The sequence below is a fragment of the Parasteatoda tepidariorum genome, chromosome 10, assembly GCF_043381705.1.
Source record: "Parasteatoda tepidariorum isolate YZ-2023 chromosome 10, CAS_Ptep_4.0, whole genome shotgun sequence".
Classification (NCBI taxonomy): domain Eukaryota; kingdom Metazoa; phylum Arthropoda; class Arachnida; order Araneae; family Theridiidae; genus Parasteatoda; species Parasteatoda tepidariorum.
In genome coordinates, this window is record NC_092213.1 from 47,623,768 (window position 1) to 47,642,215 (window position 18,448).

At 27.3% G+C, this 18,448-nt stretch overlaps 1 protein-coding gene across 1 annotated transcript in view; it reads right to left on the minus strand.

Moving 5' to 3' along the window:
• Positions 1-18,448, minus strand: part of LOC107455860 (rap guanine nucleotide exchange factor 6) — a 372,206-nt gene that overhangs the window by 281,322 nt on the left and 72,436 nt on the right. The window contains exons 2-3 of the mRNA XM_043045121.2: positions 11,319-11,733; positions 1,283-1,410 (exon numbers count right to left, since the gene is read on the minus strand). Of these exons, the coding sequence (XP_042901055.1) occupies positions 1,283-1,410; positions 11,319-11,387 (197 nt within the window). The 5' untranslated portion in view covers positions 11,388-11,733. The remainder of the gene's footprint in view (positions 1-1,282; positions 1,411-11,318; positions 11,734-18,448) is intronic.

The window sequence follows — 18,448 nt, forward strand, 5'->3', positions numbered from 1 at the left end:
GGCCAGAAAGGATTCTAGAAAGGAAAAATAGGAAGAAAAAAAAATAAAAACCAAAAAGAAGGGAGAAAGGAGAGCGTTTTTATTTTTATTATTCCCCTCCCCCCTTTTTTCGAACACACCCTTTTGAACACCTGTGACTTTGGGCCAGAAAGGATTCTAGAAAGGAAAAATAGGAAGAAAAAAAATAAAAGTAACAAGAAACCAAAAAGAAGGGAGAAAGGAGAGCGTTTTTATTATTATTATTATTATTCCCCTCCCCCCTTTTTTCGAACTCACCCTTTTGAACACCACACCCTTTTGAACACCTGTGACTTTAGGCCAGAAAGGATTCTAGAAAGGAAAAATAGGAAGAAAAAAAATGAAAGTAACAAGAAACCAAAAAGAAGAGAGAAAGGAGAGCGTTTTTATTTTTATTATTATTATTATTATTCCCCTCCCCCCTTTTTTTGAACACACCCTTTTGAACACCTGTGAATTTGGGTCAGAAAGATCCTCCCCTTTTTTCTCATTGCAAAGATTTTTGCATCGTAATTTTTTCCATGCTATCTCTACATTTTGAAATTATTTTATGAGTTTATTTATGACTTGCAGCTTATGCGCAGTAAATAAAACTTATTGTTTTTCTTAATGTTCTTCATATTTTTTTTTTCTTTTTGATTCAAATATTTATCTTCTAATTTTTAATTTGATTCTCCAATTTTCTAGTAACGAAGGATTCAAATACTTTTTTTCTAATTTTTATTCGATTCTCTTGTTCTCTAGTAACGAAGGATTGAAAACTTCGTTGAATTTAAAAATATTGGTTGCCTTTGACCGTCATAAAATTGCTTTTTTTTTGTTCATATAATGAAAAAAAAAAGAACTACTTTTTCGTAGTACGAAGGTATAAAAAAAAAACAATTTTACTTCATGTATCATGCTTCATTGCTTTAACTACTATGTTAAACGTTAAAGATTATCATATTTAACATTTTTAGAAACGGCAAAAATAGAGAAAAGGCTTTTGAGTTTTAGTGATTAACTAAATCAGAGATATAAATACGCAGATGTAAATCATGGAAATTATTGTGTAAACTAAAATATTACCTGTCAAAAACCTTTGTATTTCATCACGGCTTTAATAATAAAGCCGATTATTAATATAATTTTTATATAAAAAACATGAATATTGTCTCTGTGTGGTATGATTCCGCAAAATTTCATAACACATAAATTATTTAGTAGATTAATAAAATATTTTTTTTTTGAAATGTTAAATTGAAATTGCAGTAATTTAACTTACCAGTATAAAATATCATTCGCTTCAAATGCTTCGTAGCGCACTGATTTACATATCGTACGAAGTGATGCTTCTCTTAGGGAAGACAATGCTTCTAATCCATGCAGATAGGAATAGATAATGTGATGATCCTAAAAAAAAAAGATATTTACAATAGGTTTATAAACAGTAACAGACTTCAAACAGCACAGAAAGATGATGAAAAAATTACGTTCAATTACAATTTTGTTTAGCAAGTATCTTAAATTTTGATAATTCAAGGTAATTTTAGTATTATTTGAATTATCTGAAATTCAAAAAAATAAATAAATGAATAAATAAATAATGAGATATGAATAAATAAAGTGTTAATCACGACCAGGAAAATAAAAATCGCAAAAGAGCGCATCATTCAAGATAATTTTAAACTGTGGTCTTAAGTTTAAAATATAATACCTAGATGGCAGCACTAAAGGCGTAACCAACACGATTGTTAAGTTTATTTTTCATTTAACTGTGACAAGAAAACTTTTGGTCAAAATTATAAGACATATAATGATTTAATAACAGGATTTGAAATTGAAATAATGGAACAAAGAAACTTGTTTATCGAGAAAAATGAAGAAAATTACTAAATTTCCATTTCAAAATCCAAAATATTAAATAGAATAGCTTTTTAAATTAGTGATTAGTTTCACGTCGGGCCAGAATTTATTTGCTGACTGATTATATCAAATATATTGGATATTATTCAGAGGTGTACTACATTTTGCATCACTTTTTTAATAAAATTCAATAGCAAAAAAGAAAATTAAATTATAAGTATGGATAAATATGGAGCTTAATATTTATTGAAAATTATGCATACATTATTTTGCTTGCTGAAACCTAGACTAATGTTTTGTAAATATGTTGATAGAAGCTCTTACTTTCAAATCTCTTTTGTTACGTTTCTCTAATAAGATTAATTTACGAAATTCACTTTCTCTTATTTTATTTAGAGAACACAAATAAAATTATGAACGGCATGTCTTATTTTGCTTAAATTTCTCTCTTATTTGGAGTAATTGAAATGTAAAACTTCGAGGATTGGGGAGCAATAAACGGTAAAGGATCTATCCTTCAATGTAATTAAAATAAAACATAAAAAAATAAAATAAAAATAAATAAAAATTGGGGTATTGAATAAAACTTAGGAGAAAAGAATGAGTCTTTTACAAAATCCCTTCGATGATATAAGAAAAAAACGTGAAAATTAAGTAATAACGTAAAAATGTTTAAAGAAATCATTTTTATTACATCTGTTTATATGCCGGTCTTATTAGTTTATTAAGTTATTATTATTTATTATGTATATTAACTGGAAAAATAAGGCATAAAATCACATTCATTATATTCGTATCTAATTTATTATTGTTCATTTTTTTTAAATTCAACAAATAAATGTATTTTACATAAGTTCAGCTAACATTTTCCTTATGAGTAATTTGTTATTCTTCATTTTTTATTTACTAAAATTATATTTTCATTTTAGGGCATGATTCTGAAAATACCTATTTTATTTATATCCGGTATTCGACGAGATTTGCCTATTACTAAATTGTTTGTTACTCGATTCATAGGGTAGAGNTAAATTATAAGTATGGATAAATGTGGAGCCTAATATTTATATATTTATAGAAAATATAGGATAAATTATTTTGGTTTGCTGAAACCTAGACTAATTTTTCGTAAATTTGTTGATAGAAGCTCTTACTTTCAGAACTCTTTTGTTACGTTTTGCTAATAAGCAGGGGCTCTAGGATGGGTGGTCCCGGGAGATCACTGCGATTTCCTAAACATTTTCATTATTTGGCAAATTTTGCTTATCCATTCGAGATATTTAAGAAAATTCATTTTCTCTTATTTTATTTCAAGAACACAAATAAAATTATGAACGACATGTCTTATTTTGCATTAATTTCTCTCTTATTTGGAGTAATTAAATTGTAAAACTCCGAGGATTGAGGAGCAATAAACTGCAAAGGGCCTATCCTTTAATGTAATTAAAATAAAACACAAAAAATAAAATGGAAATGAATAAAAATTGGGGTATTGAATAAAACTTAGGAGAAAAGAATGAGGCTTTTGCAAAATCCCTTCTATGATATAAGAAAAAAACGTAAAAATTAAGTAATAACGTAAAAATGTTTGAGGAAATAACTTTTATTTCATCTGTTTATATGCCGGTTTTATTAGTTTATTGGTTATTATTATTTATTATGTATATTAAGTGAAAAAATTGGAGATAAAATCACATTCACTATATCCGTATCTAATTTATTATTGCTCATTTTTTTTAAATTCAACAAATAAATGTATTTTACATAAGTTCAGCTAACATTTTCCTTATGAGTAATTTGTTATTCTTCATTTTTTATTTACTAAAATTATATTTTCATTTTAGGGCATGATTCTGAAAATACCTATTTTATTTATATCCGGTATTCGACGCGATTTGCCTATTACTAAATTGTTTGTTACTCGATTCATAGGGTAGAGAAAAATTTGTCTTCATTTCAGCTGCAAATTGATTTTTTTCTCTCCTTCTTTTTCAAATTTAGTTATTAAAAGCCTCTTTGAGTGTCAGGGGGTTCATGCAGGTTAAGGTTCCACAATGCGGGAATTGCTAATTGTGGTAATGTGGTCAGTATTGCGCACAGACAGCCTTTACTTCCTAGAAAAACTAGCATCTACTGATCTGAAGCTGAGTGGGCTTCAAGTCACCACTGGGGATCGAACCGCGGATCTTCACAACGGCCTTACCCATAAATCAATCGCAACTCATTGACTAGAATAATTAAGTATAAAGTCTTTAAATCAGTAATATATTTTTGGAAAAAATTAATATATTGCGAAGATATTAACAACAAAATGAATGTTTTTATTGGAGCTAATGAATTACATACTTATTGATGATTCGGTCAAATTTGAAATTTTTATTTAGGCTAAATTGAAATTTCGCCCCTTCCGAAAATTCGAGGTGGCCCTACTAATAAGTAAATAATTGGGAAATTTCTCGAAAATAAATATCGTTGAAGGAATTATATGTCCTTTACGACTCAGCAGTTGAAAAAAAGAGAGTTTCATTTTTCCGGTATTAAATGAAATTAATAAAAAAATTTTTTTGGATTTTCAAAATTAAAAGGAAAATTATTTGAAAGAGATTTTGTACTTTTCGGAATTTATATGTTTTTTGGAGTGTTTGAAAAAAAGAGGCATTGTAAACACTAGTTATTACTGCAAGAAATTTAACTAAGTTACTTTTAAACTATACTATCTGTTCTAGAAAATTGAAATGAAAATTGAAGTACGTAGGAAATTAGCGCTAAAAAGTGTGTGATAAAATTGTATCACTTAAAGCGGTTTCGCTTCACTTTGACAAGTATGGTCAAAATCGCCAGAACATGGTCAATTTTAACGTATTTCTGTCAGTACGGGAATAACTAAAGGCTCGGCGATTTTTTACCGAAGTAGTTTGGTAATGATTTTGATAAAAAAAACAATAAAATATTGTTTTATAATACGTGTTAAAATTTGGCAAATGCGTTAAAATTGGGAAATTCTTGGAAATGACACCTTAGATCATGACATGAAAACCCTTTATTCGGCTAAATATGCTTTTCAGTTTAGCAATTTTTACTAAATTAGTGGTGATAAAAAAAAACTATGATTTTGAAATCAGGATTCTCGGTAAACTGTTATCATACGAACGGAAAAATTACCAAATGAATGGTTTAAATACTGTATATGTTTGCTTTAAATACCAGAATTATGTTTAAGAGAAGAAAAAAAACTAGAGACTATCAGTATGGTAAATTTTAACCATATTTTTTTTCGTCCGTGCTTTTTATAGAAAAAAAAACTATTTTTTTTACTAATTTATTTATTTCTGACAGAAAGTAAAACAAAAGGTTACTTTAGCAAGAGATATTAATTTTTATTCGTCACATTCAAATGAACTACAATATTAAAAACAATTTTGCTTCAAATACATAGTTTACCTTCAAAATTGCCCTGCTTACTAATGTAGTACTAATATATAGCAATAAAATTATTTTTTGTAAGCAACAGTTAGTATACATTTATTTATTAGGAAACTATTTATTAGGAAACAGTTTCATTTTAATCGTTTCGTTAAATTCACGTTAGGAGGAACATTGTCTCATTGCATAAATAATATCATAATTCCAATAAAAAAATGGAAAAAAATTATCAGCCGAAATTTCATTTCGAATCTCGGTTCCATTTTTTAAAATTTATCATTAAAGTTTTAAATAAAAGCATATTATACAAATTATATTAACTAAAAACGCAAATTTATTTCAAATAAGAATTGAAAAATAAACTGCAAGGATTTCAATGTCTTATTTTCAAGGTAAATTTAAAAGTATACGCGAATATAATTTGTAACTTTATTATTAATTTTTAATACTTAAATTTGAAAGTTTATATTCTATAAATAGAATTTTTAAGAATTATAGTGAATGAAGTTTATTAAATAATTAATAAATCTTAAACATTTATTAATTGAAAAAAAAACTATCTTAAAAAATGCCATCAAACTATTTTAAAGATTAGTAATAAAGAAAAAGAAAATGAAGGAAATAAAAATGAAAGTATGACCACCGAAGCCGACGTCTTCAGGGGGTACCGGCCCTGGTAGCCATAAAAACAAAACCATTTCTAATTGAGGGAGAAGCAAATGCTTAAATCAACTCCCTCAGTACCCCGATGGTTTTGTATAGAAGTCCAGGAAAAAAACATGCAATATAAATAACAAATTAAGAAAAGAAACTCAAGCAAAATCATCAGAAAAATAAAAACTCATGTGAGTATGTGACTGTGTGTGAAACTATGTGACTATGTGAGTTTTTATTTTTCTGATGATTTTGTTCGAGTTTCTTTTCTTAATTTGTTATTTATATTGCATGTTTTTTTCCTGGACTTCTATACAAAACCATTGGGGTACTGAGGGAGTTAATTTAAGCTTTTGCTTCTCCCTCAATTAGAAATGGTTTTGTTTTCATGGCTACCGGGGCCGGTACCCCCTGAAGACGTCGCTTCGGTGGTCATATTTTCATTTTTATTTCCTTCATTTTCTTTTTCTTTATTGCTACTTTTTTCTGAAACTTCTGCTGCTTTTTAGCGCATTTTTTTCAAAGAAGTTTTTTCTATTTAGAATTAAAAATATTTGTGTTTTCTTTTAGTATTAAGGATTAGTACTTAGTTTTAATTAATTTGCATAATGAAATAAATTATTGGATTAGTTTTAAGGAATAGCGTACATCTTGGAACGAATCATGTAACCAAACTATCTTTGAAATAAGTTATCAACAATAAACTATAACCTCAATCTTTTATTATTAAACAATCTATAATTTTTATTCTTTTATAAAAGGGTAACAGCACCTCTTATTACCCATCTTTCCAGTTTTTTAAACTTACCCACCTTTCATAAAAACGCGTGAAAAAAATTTCAAAATAACCTAGATTTATGGTAATTAACAAAAAAAGAAATCTCTATTGATTATTAATATATATTGTTAAAATAAAGTAGATTTTTCTCAGCTCAAATAGAGCAGTTTCCGAGTTTTGTCCATTAGTAAATTAAAGCATTCTGAATAGAATCCGGAGTAATGTTTCATTTAGTTTAAGCAAAGCGAACGCTCATTGCACATTAAATGGATAGTACCCTAAAAAACCATTTTTTGATCCATTAACCTTAATATTTCCATCTCATTTCAAAATAAATATTATTCTTTTGTACTTTAAAACAAATTTATAATAGGTTACTCATAATAAGTCACAAAAATACATCAGATAAATCTCGTCTCTAACCTAGAAAAGAAGAGTACATCAGAATACTAATGCTGCAGACAAAAATAGCAAAGAAAAATGGCGCAACGTAACTAATTCAGCAGACGATTTTTATCTCGTATATAAGATGCGGAATTCTCTAATTTGTGATAACTGAGCATGCATAAAAGTTTAGAAATAATACGACCAAATATTTGAAACGTGATGGAAATTTCGATAATGTTCTTTTTTATGAGCACAAGATCAGGAGTATAAATGTTATTTAATTAGTATTTAGGAAGTACATTTTTACTTCTAATAATTTCTTCAAAATTCAGTAAAACTTTTGTTGTCGTTTGGTATTATATGAGTTATTGTTTGAATGTGTTCCATACATTTTTAGGATTGTTGTCTCTTAAATTCGTTTGTTCCTTTTGCTGTTTCTTCTTCCTTTGTTGAATAAATGCTGATCAGCAATTTCTATCTTAGTCTAAAGTTGCGACTTTAGTTAAAAATAAAAGTTTGAATTTAAAATTAAAAACGATTTGGAATTAGGCCATTTTTAAAATTATTTAAAAAATTGTGTACTTATTTAATTTTCTTAAATATTTTTTAAAATCAAAATATTTCAAGATACTTATTATTTGACAAATGTAATTTAGATAGAGCTTAAAATTGCTGGATTATGAAATAATTTCGCATTAAAAAGTTACTTTTAATGTATTTTAAAAGAAAATTAGAATTTAAAATGTTTTTATACCTAAACAGTAAAAGTAAAAACGGTTTTTAAGTTAAAATTTCGACGAATTTTACCTTTATATTGCCTTGATGCATGTGAAATATAATCTTCAATTTTTCTTACATTTTCAAAAGATGATATATAAATTTTAAAAAATGGATTTAAAAAAGTATGATATTAGAAAAAAAGCAAAATACTATACAATACTATACTGTACAATAGGATATAATTTTTATGAAAGGTAGTTTAATGTTTTCAAAATTTTTTATCTCTTTATCTTTATAATCGTTTTTAAAGGAAAACAAATTATATAAGTTGATATTGTAAAAAATAACATGTTTGAAATTTGAGGATTTACGTGTACGTGTGTTTGCAATATTTTTACAATATCTCTAACAGTAAATGTAAATAAGTTGGCATGCGAGAACAAGCGGATAAATTTGCTTATATTGAATTTTGAATAAATTCCATAGATTATTTGCAAAAAGCAGGAATAATATTGTATTGATCGCATGTGGAAAAGGTGAATAGATTTGCATTGGAGGGAAAAAAATTTTGCATGTAAATTGCCACTTAATTTTTTTTCCGTAACAAATATGACGGGAAAATTTATCACATATATATTATATTAAACCAAAAATAAAGAATTCAACTTTTTCTTATTTTATTATCCATACAATTAAATAAACGATGAATCATAACATCAAAGTCTATAATCTATTCTTTTCTCAAGTGATCTCTAAATGCTTAAGTAGTTGGTACACAAGATATATTGTAAATAGATATGAATAGTTTTATCAGTTATATGTCATATTTTGATAATAACACAATGATTTTTAGTCATTTTTTGAACAAAAAGATAAGTGACGTAATCTTTGTTCCAATTGAAGAAAAAAACTACAATACGCTTTGGAATGAAATTTCTGGGAATCGTGCTGTAATAAGATTACATATATTGCTGAAAGCAAAATCTGAACATAAAAAAAGCTTCCGTTCTAAGCAATCAGATTTTTACGTACTAACATAGAATCTTAATGGTTTGAGGGGTTTACCCTACAAATGCAAACAACATAGTGCAATTGATATTTTGAAATACAAATTAGGACAGAAGAATGTACTTTATCTGAATGAACATTCATAAGTTTAGATTAATCAATTCCTGACGCTCAAATAAGAGGGTTCTGCTGATTAGTTTAAATAGGAGATGGTTAGAAAATTTTATTTCTACATTTGGAAATATGAATTTCAACTTCATTAAGCTATTCAGGTTATCCTGTTGCTCTATCTATTCCAGAAAATATGAATTGTTTTTTTTTTTAATTCGATGCGGCGAAACATGTATACTTTTATCAACTAAAGACAGAATTAAAATTAACTAAGACAAAGAAACAAAATCAAATAAAGAAATAACGTGCAAAAATGATTCTATTGCATCGACTGAGGAAAATTGAAGCAATGTGCTTCATTTGGAGCTGTAATAAAACTGTTTTTGAGGCAAAATTTGGTGCCAATTTGTATTTTATAATTTAAAGTAAAGAAAATTTTTTTATATATTTCATTAAATGCGAATTTTTGTTGTTTTTTATGACACACACGTTTTTATTTCACATATTGTATATTCTTCACAATTACTTTCGCATTAATCTGACTTTTATTACTCTATATTCTTTCCATCATTCTAATTAAATTATTACATTACTCATAGGCAATTCCACCATTTACAAATGTCATTTTTGTTCTCAGTTTTAAACAAATTAAGCAGTTCTACTAATTTTTGCTAAAATAACTTAGTGCCATTTACACTTACTAAAATTTTTATTACCTTTAAGAAATTTGAAATTTTAAAAAATAAGAATAATAAGAAGAAAAAAAGATTAATAAGAAATTTAAAAAAATATATAATTTAGCTTTGACAGACGTGATTATTGTGTTTTATCCATAACACACAAATTTAATTTTTTAAATTCTTTTTAAACTAATGAAAGTTACTAAAAAATTGAAGTTAATATGCAATTGACATTAGCAGTTATTATAACAAAAATTAGTGGAACTGCTTGATTTGTTATGGCTTAGATATGTAGTTTTAAAGTCAGCAAACACGATATTCGTTAATAATGAAATTTCCCATAACAAATACTACAGAAAAAGGTAAAAGAAATATAAACGATAATTTTTTCCGACATGTGACTTACTGGAGAGTATACCATTCGAGTGAATGAAATTTTGTACATGGGCATCATGATCTATGCTGTCAAGAATCGTGGTAAAAACGATTGCGTAGTTCTCGCGGTTACAGTTAAAGTGATAAAATTACAAAATTTTCAAATGATAACACCCACTTTTTATGAACGTAAACTTTTCAGTAAAAAAAAAAACTAAAATGGAGTTAGAACGATATTTTTAACAAATTGCGATATTATGCTTTTGTCAAGTATCATAGTGTCATCGTCTTAGAATTAGGCTTAACTCCAATTATTGAATAAATTTTTGCACTTTGTTGTTCACAGTTAAAATTTTCCTTCTAAAATTACGGTAATATAATTGGCGGTAATTAACTGTAAAGTTTACGGAAAAGAAATTTTTTTACCTTTACGGTATTATAACCATTTACAAAAATATCGTTATAAAACCATGAATACAAAACTATACGGTTTTTTAATCATTTAGAACTAGCATTTTTTAAAAACGTAATAATTTTTTAACTAGATATAGAAGCTCAGCTTTTCGTAAGTTAATGGTCATTGGAGAGTGCCGGACATTGGGAATTCTTCACGTGTTGAACGAAATAGAGAAAATATTGTAGTGTCAACACTAGGACTCGAACTCCAGATCTGATGGTCATGAGATTGACAGATAAGCCAGCTCGGCTATGATATGTACGCAGTAGCGAAGAACTAAGTATTAGCTTCATTAGGTGGTTCTAGTTGGTGCGATAAAATTCTGGTTGTTTAACCGTATTAGGTGAAAGCAGTTAATAAACAGTTTTTCTTAAACTTAACAGTTTGATTACCATTTTATCTATGGTTATTTGACTTTGTTGATTAAATATGGTAAAATAGCCATGCAATCAATTGTTATTTAACCATTTATTCCGAGAAATTTCTAACAGTGTTTCAAGTAAAAACAAATTTTCACAACAAGCGTCATGTTAGATATTTTGTGTTATGCATACAGGAAAACATATCTAGAATAATATATGCTGTTAAAGACATGCTATTAAAATTTCCTATTGCGGACGTAACATATTGAAATTCGTTCGTAACGCTTATCATTTTTTTTTTTAAGGAATGAAGGTTGCTTTAAATTACAGTAAATGTAAATGACATCAAGAGTTTTAGAAACAGAAAATGATTTTATTTAACTGAAAAGTGTTTATGTTCTTATAAAGTCTGCAAACTTGATATTCGCATATAGGGGAATTACCCATAAAATAAAATAAAAAACAAAAAATGGTAAAAAAAATAGACATAATGTTCTACTTACATCATTATTTCTATCTTCTGGATCTTTTTTTAAGCTCTCTAAAAACTTTTTCTCAACATAAATAGCCATTTTATAGTTCTAATAACTAGTTTTACTATTTAGGCTATAATGTTGCATAACCAGTTTGAAAGTTTCCTAGTTTAAGCTCTTGATTTTGGACTTTTGCAAAGACACTTAACGATGAAAACAACTGAATGTTATCCTGGCGCCATCGTCTTAGAATTAGGCTTAGCTTGAATAATCGAATAAGTTCTTGCACTTTGTTGTTTCAAATAAAAGCAAATTATCAAAACAAGCGTCATGATGGTGTTGTGGAGTTAAGCATAGAGAAAAGCACACTTGGATTTTCACTTTTCTTCTGCAGAGACATATCTTTGATTTTAATAGAAGCTCATAAAACAAGAAAAGTTACGATCTGAAATAAAAATAGAATAATTATTCAATATGAGTCAATGATCAAAAATGCATCATTATAATTAAAACAGAAATTTTCGATCATGAATTGATTATTTAACACAGAATCTATTGTTCAATTTAAAAAGTAAGTATAATTTTACAGTTTGGAAATTTCATCTGCATTCGTCTGTATGATGATTTTAAAATTTCACACGAAAATATGTTTTAAATTAAAATCATGGTTTCAGTTACTCAAACTATTATTTTAATGACTTATTATTTCAAAAATCTTCCATGTTTTAAATCTTTAAAGTATAAATTTCTGCTGAAGACAAATTTCCAGGCTTCTAAATAGGCGTGAACAATAAAAACAAAAAATATAATCTTGTAAAATTATCTAAATTACAAATTTTTTTAAAAAAATAATGTAATTCATATGCTGTAAAAAAATCCGAATCAAATTACGGTATACAGTACAAGAAATTTAGATGCATCATCCGTAGAATCCGTTCTATCGTAAAATCCATTTTTACCGTCAAATATTATACTGTAAGATTTACAGTAAAGGAGAGTTGTCTAAATCGTACCACCTTTCGCAGTTTAATTTTTATCAGAAACAAATCACTGACAATTACAACTGAAATATTTAGATCATAAAATATAGTTATTCAGCTAATTATATATCATATAAAATATTTTTTAGTAAAAATTTATTTGAAGTAAGTACTAAAAATTAATTAATTTTACAAGTTCTGCAAGTGGTACGATTTAGGAAATCAGTTGCCTAATTCGTACCACCAGCTTACCGACCTATAGCATTAAATCTGATATATCCTTACACAGGATGTTCAGAAATTACATTGAAAACTTGTAAAACCAATAAACTTAAATTAAAACTTAACGCGTGTACACAACCACTTTAATTCTTCTACCTGATCTCCACGTGAAAAAAGCTTTCTAATTAATTTATCAGCTAACTAGGGCATTCTGCTCCAAATACTTTTTTAGAAATCAAAGGCGATACGATTTAGAAGACATACAATTTAGACAACTTTCCTCTAATAATTATTTAGTTAGAGTAATTCAGTAATTTTACGATAATTACCATTGTATAAATTATGGTATATCAAGTTTTTTGTTCGTAATATGTTCTGAAAAAATAAATTTTACGGTGAAAAGTTTTTGTAGTGTAGATGATAGACATTTGCATATTCTGTATTTGTATTTCACTATTCGAATACGTGCTTGTAAGATAATTTTTTTTCTTGTTAGTATAAATGAAAAAATGTCATATATTATTGTTAAAAAATGAGTGAAAGTCACTAATTGTATTTTTTTTTTTTTTGTAAGAGAGGTTCCGGTTTTTTATTATTTACAAATATAATTCTGTGCGTGTAATTTATATGAACTTTAACTAGGTCGCTAAATGCAGAAAGAGTAAATAAATTTTAAATATAATTTTTCTTTGTTTTCCCTGACTTATAAATTCGCCAATTTACAACAAAATATGAATAAATTATGATTTCTAACATAATCAACTAGAAAAATTTATAACTTTAAAATTTAAAGTACTCTACGCATATTCAATAATTTAATTTAGAAATAAACTTGATAGGTTTAACAAAAAACTCTATTTTTCATTTAAAAAATTTATTTTTTTGCCCCTTCTAAGAAAACAAATTCATAAGTTTTTTTCCAATAATTGTTGTTTTTACAATTAGAAAGCGAATACTTAATTAATAAAGAAATTTAGATAAAACCTTTTGAACTGCAATTAATCATTCTCTAATGGAAAAAAAACTAAAGAGAGAAAATCAATTTCTAACTATGAAAAGTCCCTTAAATAAACGGAAAAAAAATTCATAAAGGAGCTAAATCTTCAAGTCTGTTTCACGCGCGCTAACAAGACACTTTTTTTTTTACACATTTTCAATTTTATTTTCCACATCCAACTATTTTAACGTCTCGTTAGTTCAAAACTTTCGTCCATTCATTTCACGGTTAATTACTCAAACACGGCTTGTGTGAAGCAACAATCAAAGGGACCCATCAGTTTTCGAGGGGGTGGTGGAGTTTAGAACGTTCGAAAACTAACACGAGTTGTTGGTCATTGATTAGAACAATATTTTCAGCCCTTCAAGCTAAACGTGTTTAAATAAACGTTAATTACGGCTGGTTGCGCCTTCGGCCTGCTTAAGTTTGATCTTAATTGCTTTTTGGCTTAATTTTCTCGTAGCGAGAATGAATATTTTCGCCAAAGTCGATAAATACTAGGAAATTTTATAAGGTTAGAAAGGTTTACTTTTAGACTGAGTTTTAGCAATATTAACAACGCAAGCAATCTCGTTTTTTAAACTACTATGTGATTGAATTGAGTTTTGGAGTAATTATTGAACAAGTCAAAGGAAAGAATTTTTATTGATTTTGGAACAGTAGAAAGCAGCATTTCTAAACTCTAAGTAGAATTTCTGGTAAACCGTTACCATATGAAGAGAAAAATAACTAAATGAATGGTTTAAATACAGTATATTTTGTTTTAATTAACCAGAAAAAAAGTTTTTTTTGTTTTTTTTTTAACCATACGATCATTTTTTTCTCAGTGAGGATTTTATTTTAAAACAAAATCATACCCTTTGCATTCGAGTTGTAATTTAAATTGAAATACATAGCCAATAAATAAATAAAGGAACAAATAAATAAATAAATAAATAAATAAATAAATAAATAAATAAATGAAATTTAAAAAGTATTTCACTGTTACAAGAGATTTTTCATAAACTATTTTCACAAATTTGAATCCTTACAATGTAAATAATATTTATGGGAGCGATATGGGATAATTCTAAAGTTCGTAGTCAATGGTGTAATCTTTATTTTAATCCCGTCCCTAAGATATGACAATCGCTTTTTGAATTTTAACAACAAAGCCAACTAAACAACAATAAAATATACTTCAATCAACACTTTTTCTCGTCATTTGATGTAGTTCAGCAAAAATAAACTTGTTTTCAAAAATGTTTCAAAAATAAAATTGCGAATTATTTCTGCATAAGCTAAACTTCCAAGAATTTTCACTTTTAGTTACCATCTAACAAATAGTTTTAAATAATTTTCCATTTGATTACAGTTCTTTAAATAGCTACTTCAATAATCGTAAAAAACGTTATTCCAGTTATGCATTCGCAAACATTTTAAAATACGTGCGAAGTCTCTGAGCTGACATTCTGTTTCATTATATTTGTGTCTCTTGGTGGCAGGACAAGTCATTCGGTGATAGGACATAATGCGTGCCGGACAACTGAGGTATATATCCTGCGGACATCCTTATCATGATGTATTGGAATCCTTCCTTTATTAGAAATTCTATCTTAACTAGCTTCCTTTTTTTTATTTTATGCTGTTTATCAGGGATGGGTGAAGTCGAGTAGATTAAAGAATCTGATGTTCTGCTAAAATATTCGGTCAAATCAGCAATAACTCGTTTTTAAAGCGTGTTAAAATAAATGTATAAGAATATATAACTTAATGACAGACGTAATACACTGTTAAAATTTTCATTCTGAAATTATGGTAAAATAACGGGCAGCTGTCTGTCCATCCGATTAACTGTAAAGTTTGCGGTAAAGAACATTTTTTCTATGGTTTTGAAACCATTTACAAAAAATATGGTTATAAAACCATGAATATATGGTTTTTTTAACAATTTACTACTAGCATTTCTCAAAAACGTTAAAAAAAAATTTTTTTATCTAGACATGAGCTCAGGTATTCGTAAGGTAATGGTCATTGGAGAGTGCCGGACTCTAGGAATTATTTATGCGTTCAAGGGAATGAGCGAAATATTTTGGTGTCAACACTAGGAATCGAACTCTAGTTCTGCCGATCATGAGATTGACAGATAAGCCCTCTGAGCTATAATATGTACCCATCTACCAAGAACTAAGTGATTTCATTAGGTGGGTCTAGTTAGTGCAATGAAATTCTAGTTGCTTAACCGTATTAAGTGAAAGCAGTTAATAGACAGTTTTTCTCACAGTTAACAGTTTGAATACCATCTTATTTATGGTAATTTGACTGTTTTGTTTGAATATGGTAAAATAACAATTAAATAAATTGTTATTTAACCATATTCTCCAAGAAAATTTGCGTAGTGTCTGACTTAAGGCATTTATAGGTTCAGGCTTCTCACANCAGAGATGGGTGAAGTCGAGTAGATTAAAGAATCTGATGTTCTGCTAAAATATTCGGTCAAATCAGCAATAACTCGTATTTAAAGCGTGTTAAAATAAATGTATAAGAATATATAACTTAATGACATACATAATACACTGTTAAAATTTTCATTCTGAAATTATGGTAAAATAACTGGCAGCTGTCTGTCCATCCGATTCACTGTAAAATTTGTGGTAAAGAACCTTTTTTTTATGGTTTTGAAACCATTTACAAAAAATATGGTTATAAAACCATGAATATATGTTTTTTTTTAACAGTTTACTACTAGCATTTCTCAAAAACGTTAAAAAAAATTTATTTATCTAGACATGAGCTCAGGTATTCGTAAAGTAATGGTCATTGGAGAGTGCCGGACTCTAGGAATTATTTATGCGTTCAAGGGAATGAGCGAAATATTTTGGTGTCAACACTAGGAATCGAACTCTAGTTCTGCCGATCATGAGATTGACAGATAAGCCTGCTTGACTATGATGTTCACGCAGTTGCAAAGAATTAAGTAACTTCATTAGGTGGTTCTAGTTGGTGCGATAAAATTCTGGTTGTTTAACAGTATTAGGTGAAAGCAGTTAATAAACAGTTTTTCTCAAACTTAACAGTTTGATTACCTTTTTATTTATGGTTCTTAGACTGTTTTGATTAAATATGATAAAATAATCATTTAATAAATTGTTATTTAACCATTTTTTCCGAGAAATTTCTAACAGTATATAATTTGTTCTAAGGATTCAAATTCTAAGGATTCCTCAGAAAAATTATTTAATTTTATTTTAGGTGTTCAAATGCCGATTTCACACGGAGAAAAAAAATCTGCAAAATTACCGAACTGTATTTCAATGGCATTTCCGGTAAGCCATTCATTTGTTAATATTTTTGTTTTTATGATAACAATTAACCGGAAATTCTAGTTTTCAAAATTTAAGTTCTTATTACCACATATAGAGCAAAAAATACAAAGCTGAAAGGTGAATTTAACCGAATGAATTATTTTTATAACATGCTCTAAGGTATCATAATAAAATTACTAATTTTTAACACAAATTATAAAGCAATATTTTATTGTTAATTTTACCAAACTCATGACCAAAGCACTTCGGTTAAAATTACTGACAATTTTGATGCTCCCATAAAACCAAAAACGCATTAAATTTTACCAGATTCTCGTAGTCTCGATTAGAATTTTTTTTTCACAGTTTAGGGTAAGGTTCTATCAAATAAGAATCACATGTTTTCTGCTCTTTCAAATGAATAAACTGTGCAGTTACACGCATGCCTATATATTTTTAAAGAAAACTTTAAATTTGTAATCAAAATTAAATCTTTAAAATAAATATCGTATATGTTTTATGCACTTCCAAAATATTTTAGTTCAAGATTAGTTCATAGAAAACTTTAAAAAAAAATATTATACTCAGTAAAATTGTATTTTTTGTGATTGATGATACTTCTATAACTGTATGAATAGGAATTAATTCATTTGTAGTGATGAAACATAAGCGATTTCATGAGTTGTTATTTTACTTAGAGAAAAGAAAACATGTTTTTTTTTGTGTAGAACTATCAACGGATTTTAAAAAAAGCGTACGAGAATGTAAATATATAGATTGAATATTAATATAATAAGGATACATATTCACAGTTGGAAAATCAATTCAATTAGTAAGTCTTATAATTTACATTTATATAGCAGAATTCACTGAACGTTGGTGCATTATAGGTATATATAATTAGTATACATAATTAGTATATATAATTAGGATATTAATATAGCATAATAACACTCGATGAAATAAATAAGAGCATAACTCTAATTAGGATTGCAGTATTATCAACGCAATTTACCAAGTGATATGTCAGTAACTAGATTATGATATCGTAGTTACTTATTCAGGTACATATTAAGATTTACGACTGAAATATTATAAACAAAATTTATGAATCATTCGTAAATAGATACGCTTATTCATAATAACTAGCAACGAGATTTATTGATCGTTGGTGAATAGGCGTACATAGGATAATGTAGTATAGTTACGTACATATTTACAGTTAGTAAATCAATGCAGTAACAAGATAAATATTCATGAAATTGGTTAGGTTACTGTCAACCTAATTTATTTAACGTAGATGGATAGGGAGGTACTCATATTCAAATAGGTTTTATAATAGGTTTTTAGGTTTTAATAGCTTATTAATGTAGCAAAATTACGTATATTTTCAGTAGAAGTAGAATATAGTAGTATATAGTAGAATAGAAGTAGAATATCGCTAATAAGTAAGTATATTTTGAAAATTACGACACTTTTACCAGTATGGTAATAACATTTCTCTGAAAAAACCATAATTCTGGTAAATAAAACCGAAATATACGGTATTTCAATCATTCATTTGGCAATTTATCAGTTCATATGGAACGGTTTACTGGAAACTCTGGCTTTTAAAATTATTACCTTATTATTAACCATATTACTAATTAGCTCTTATTACCACACATTTAGTTAAAT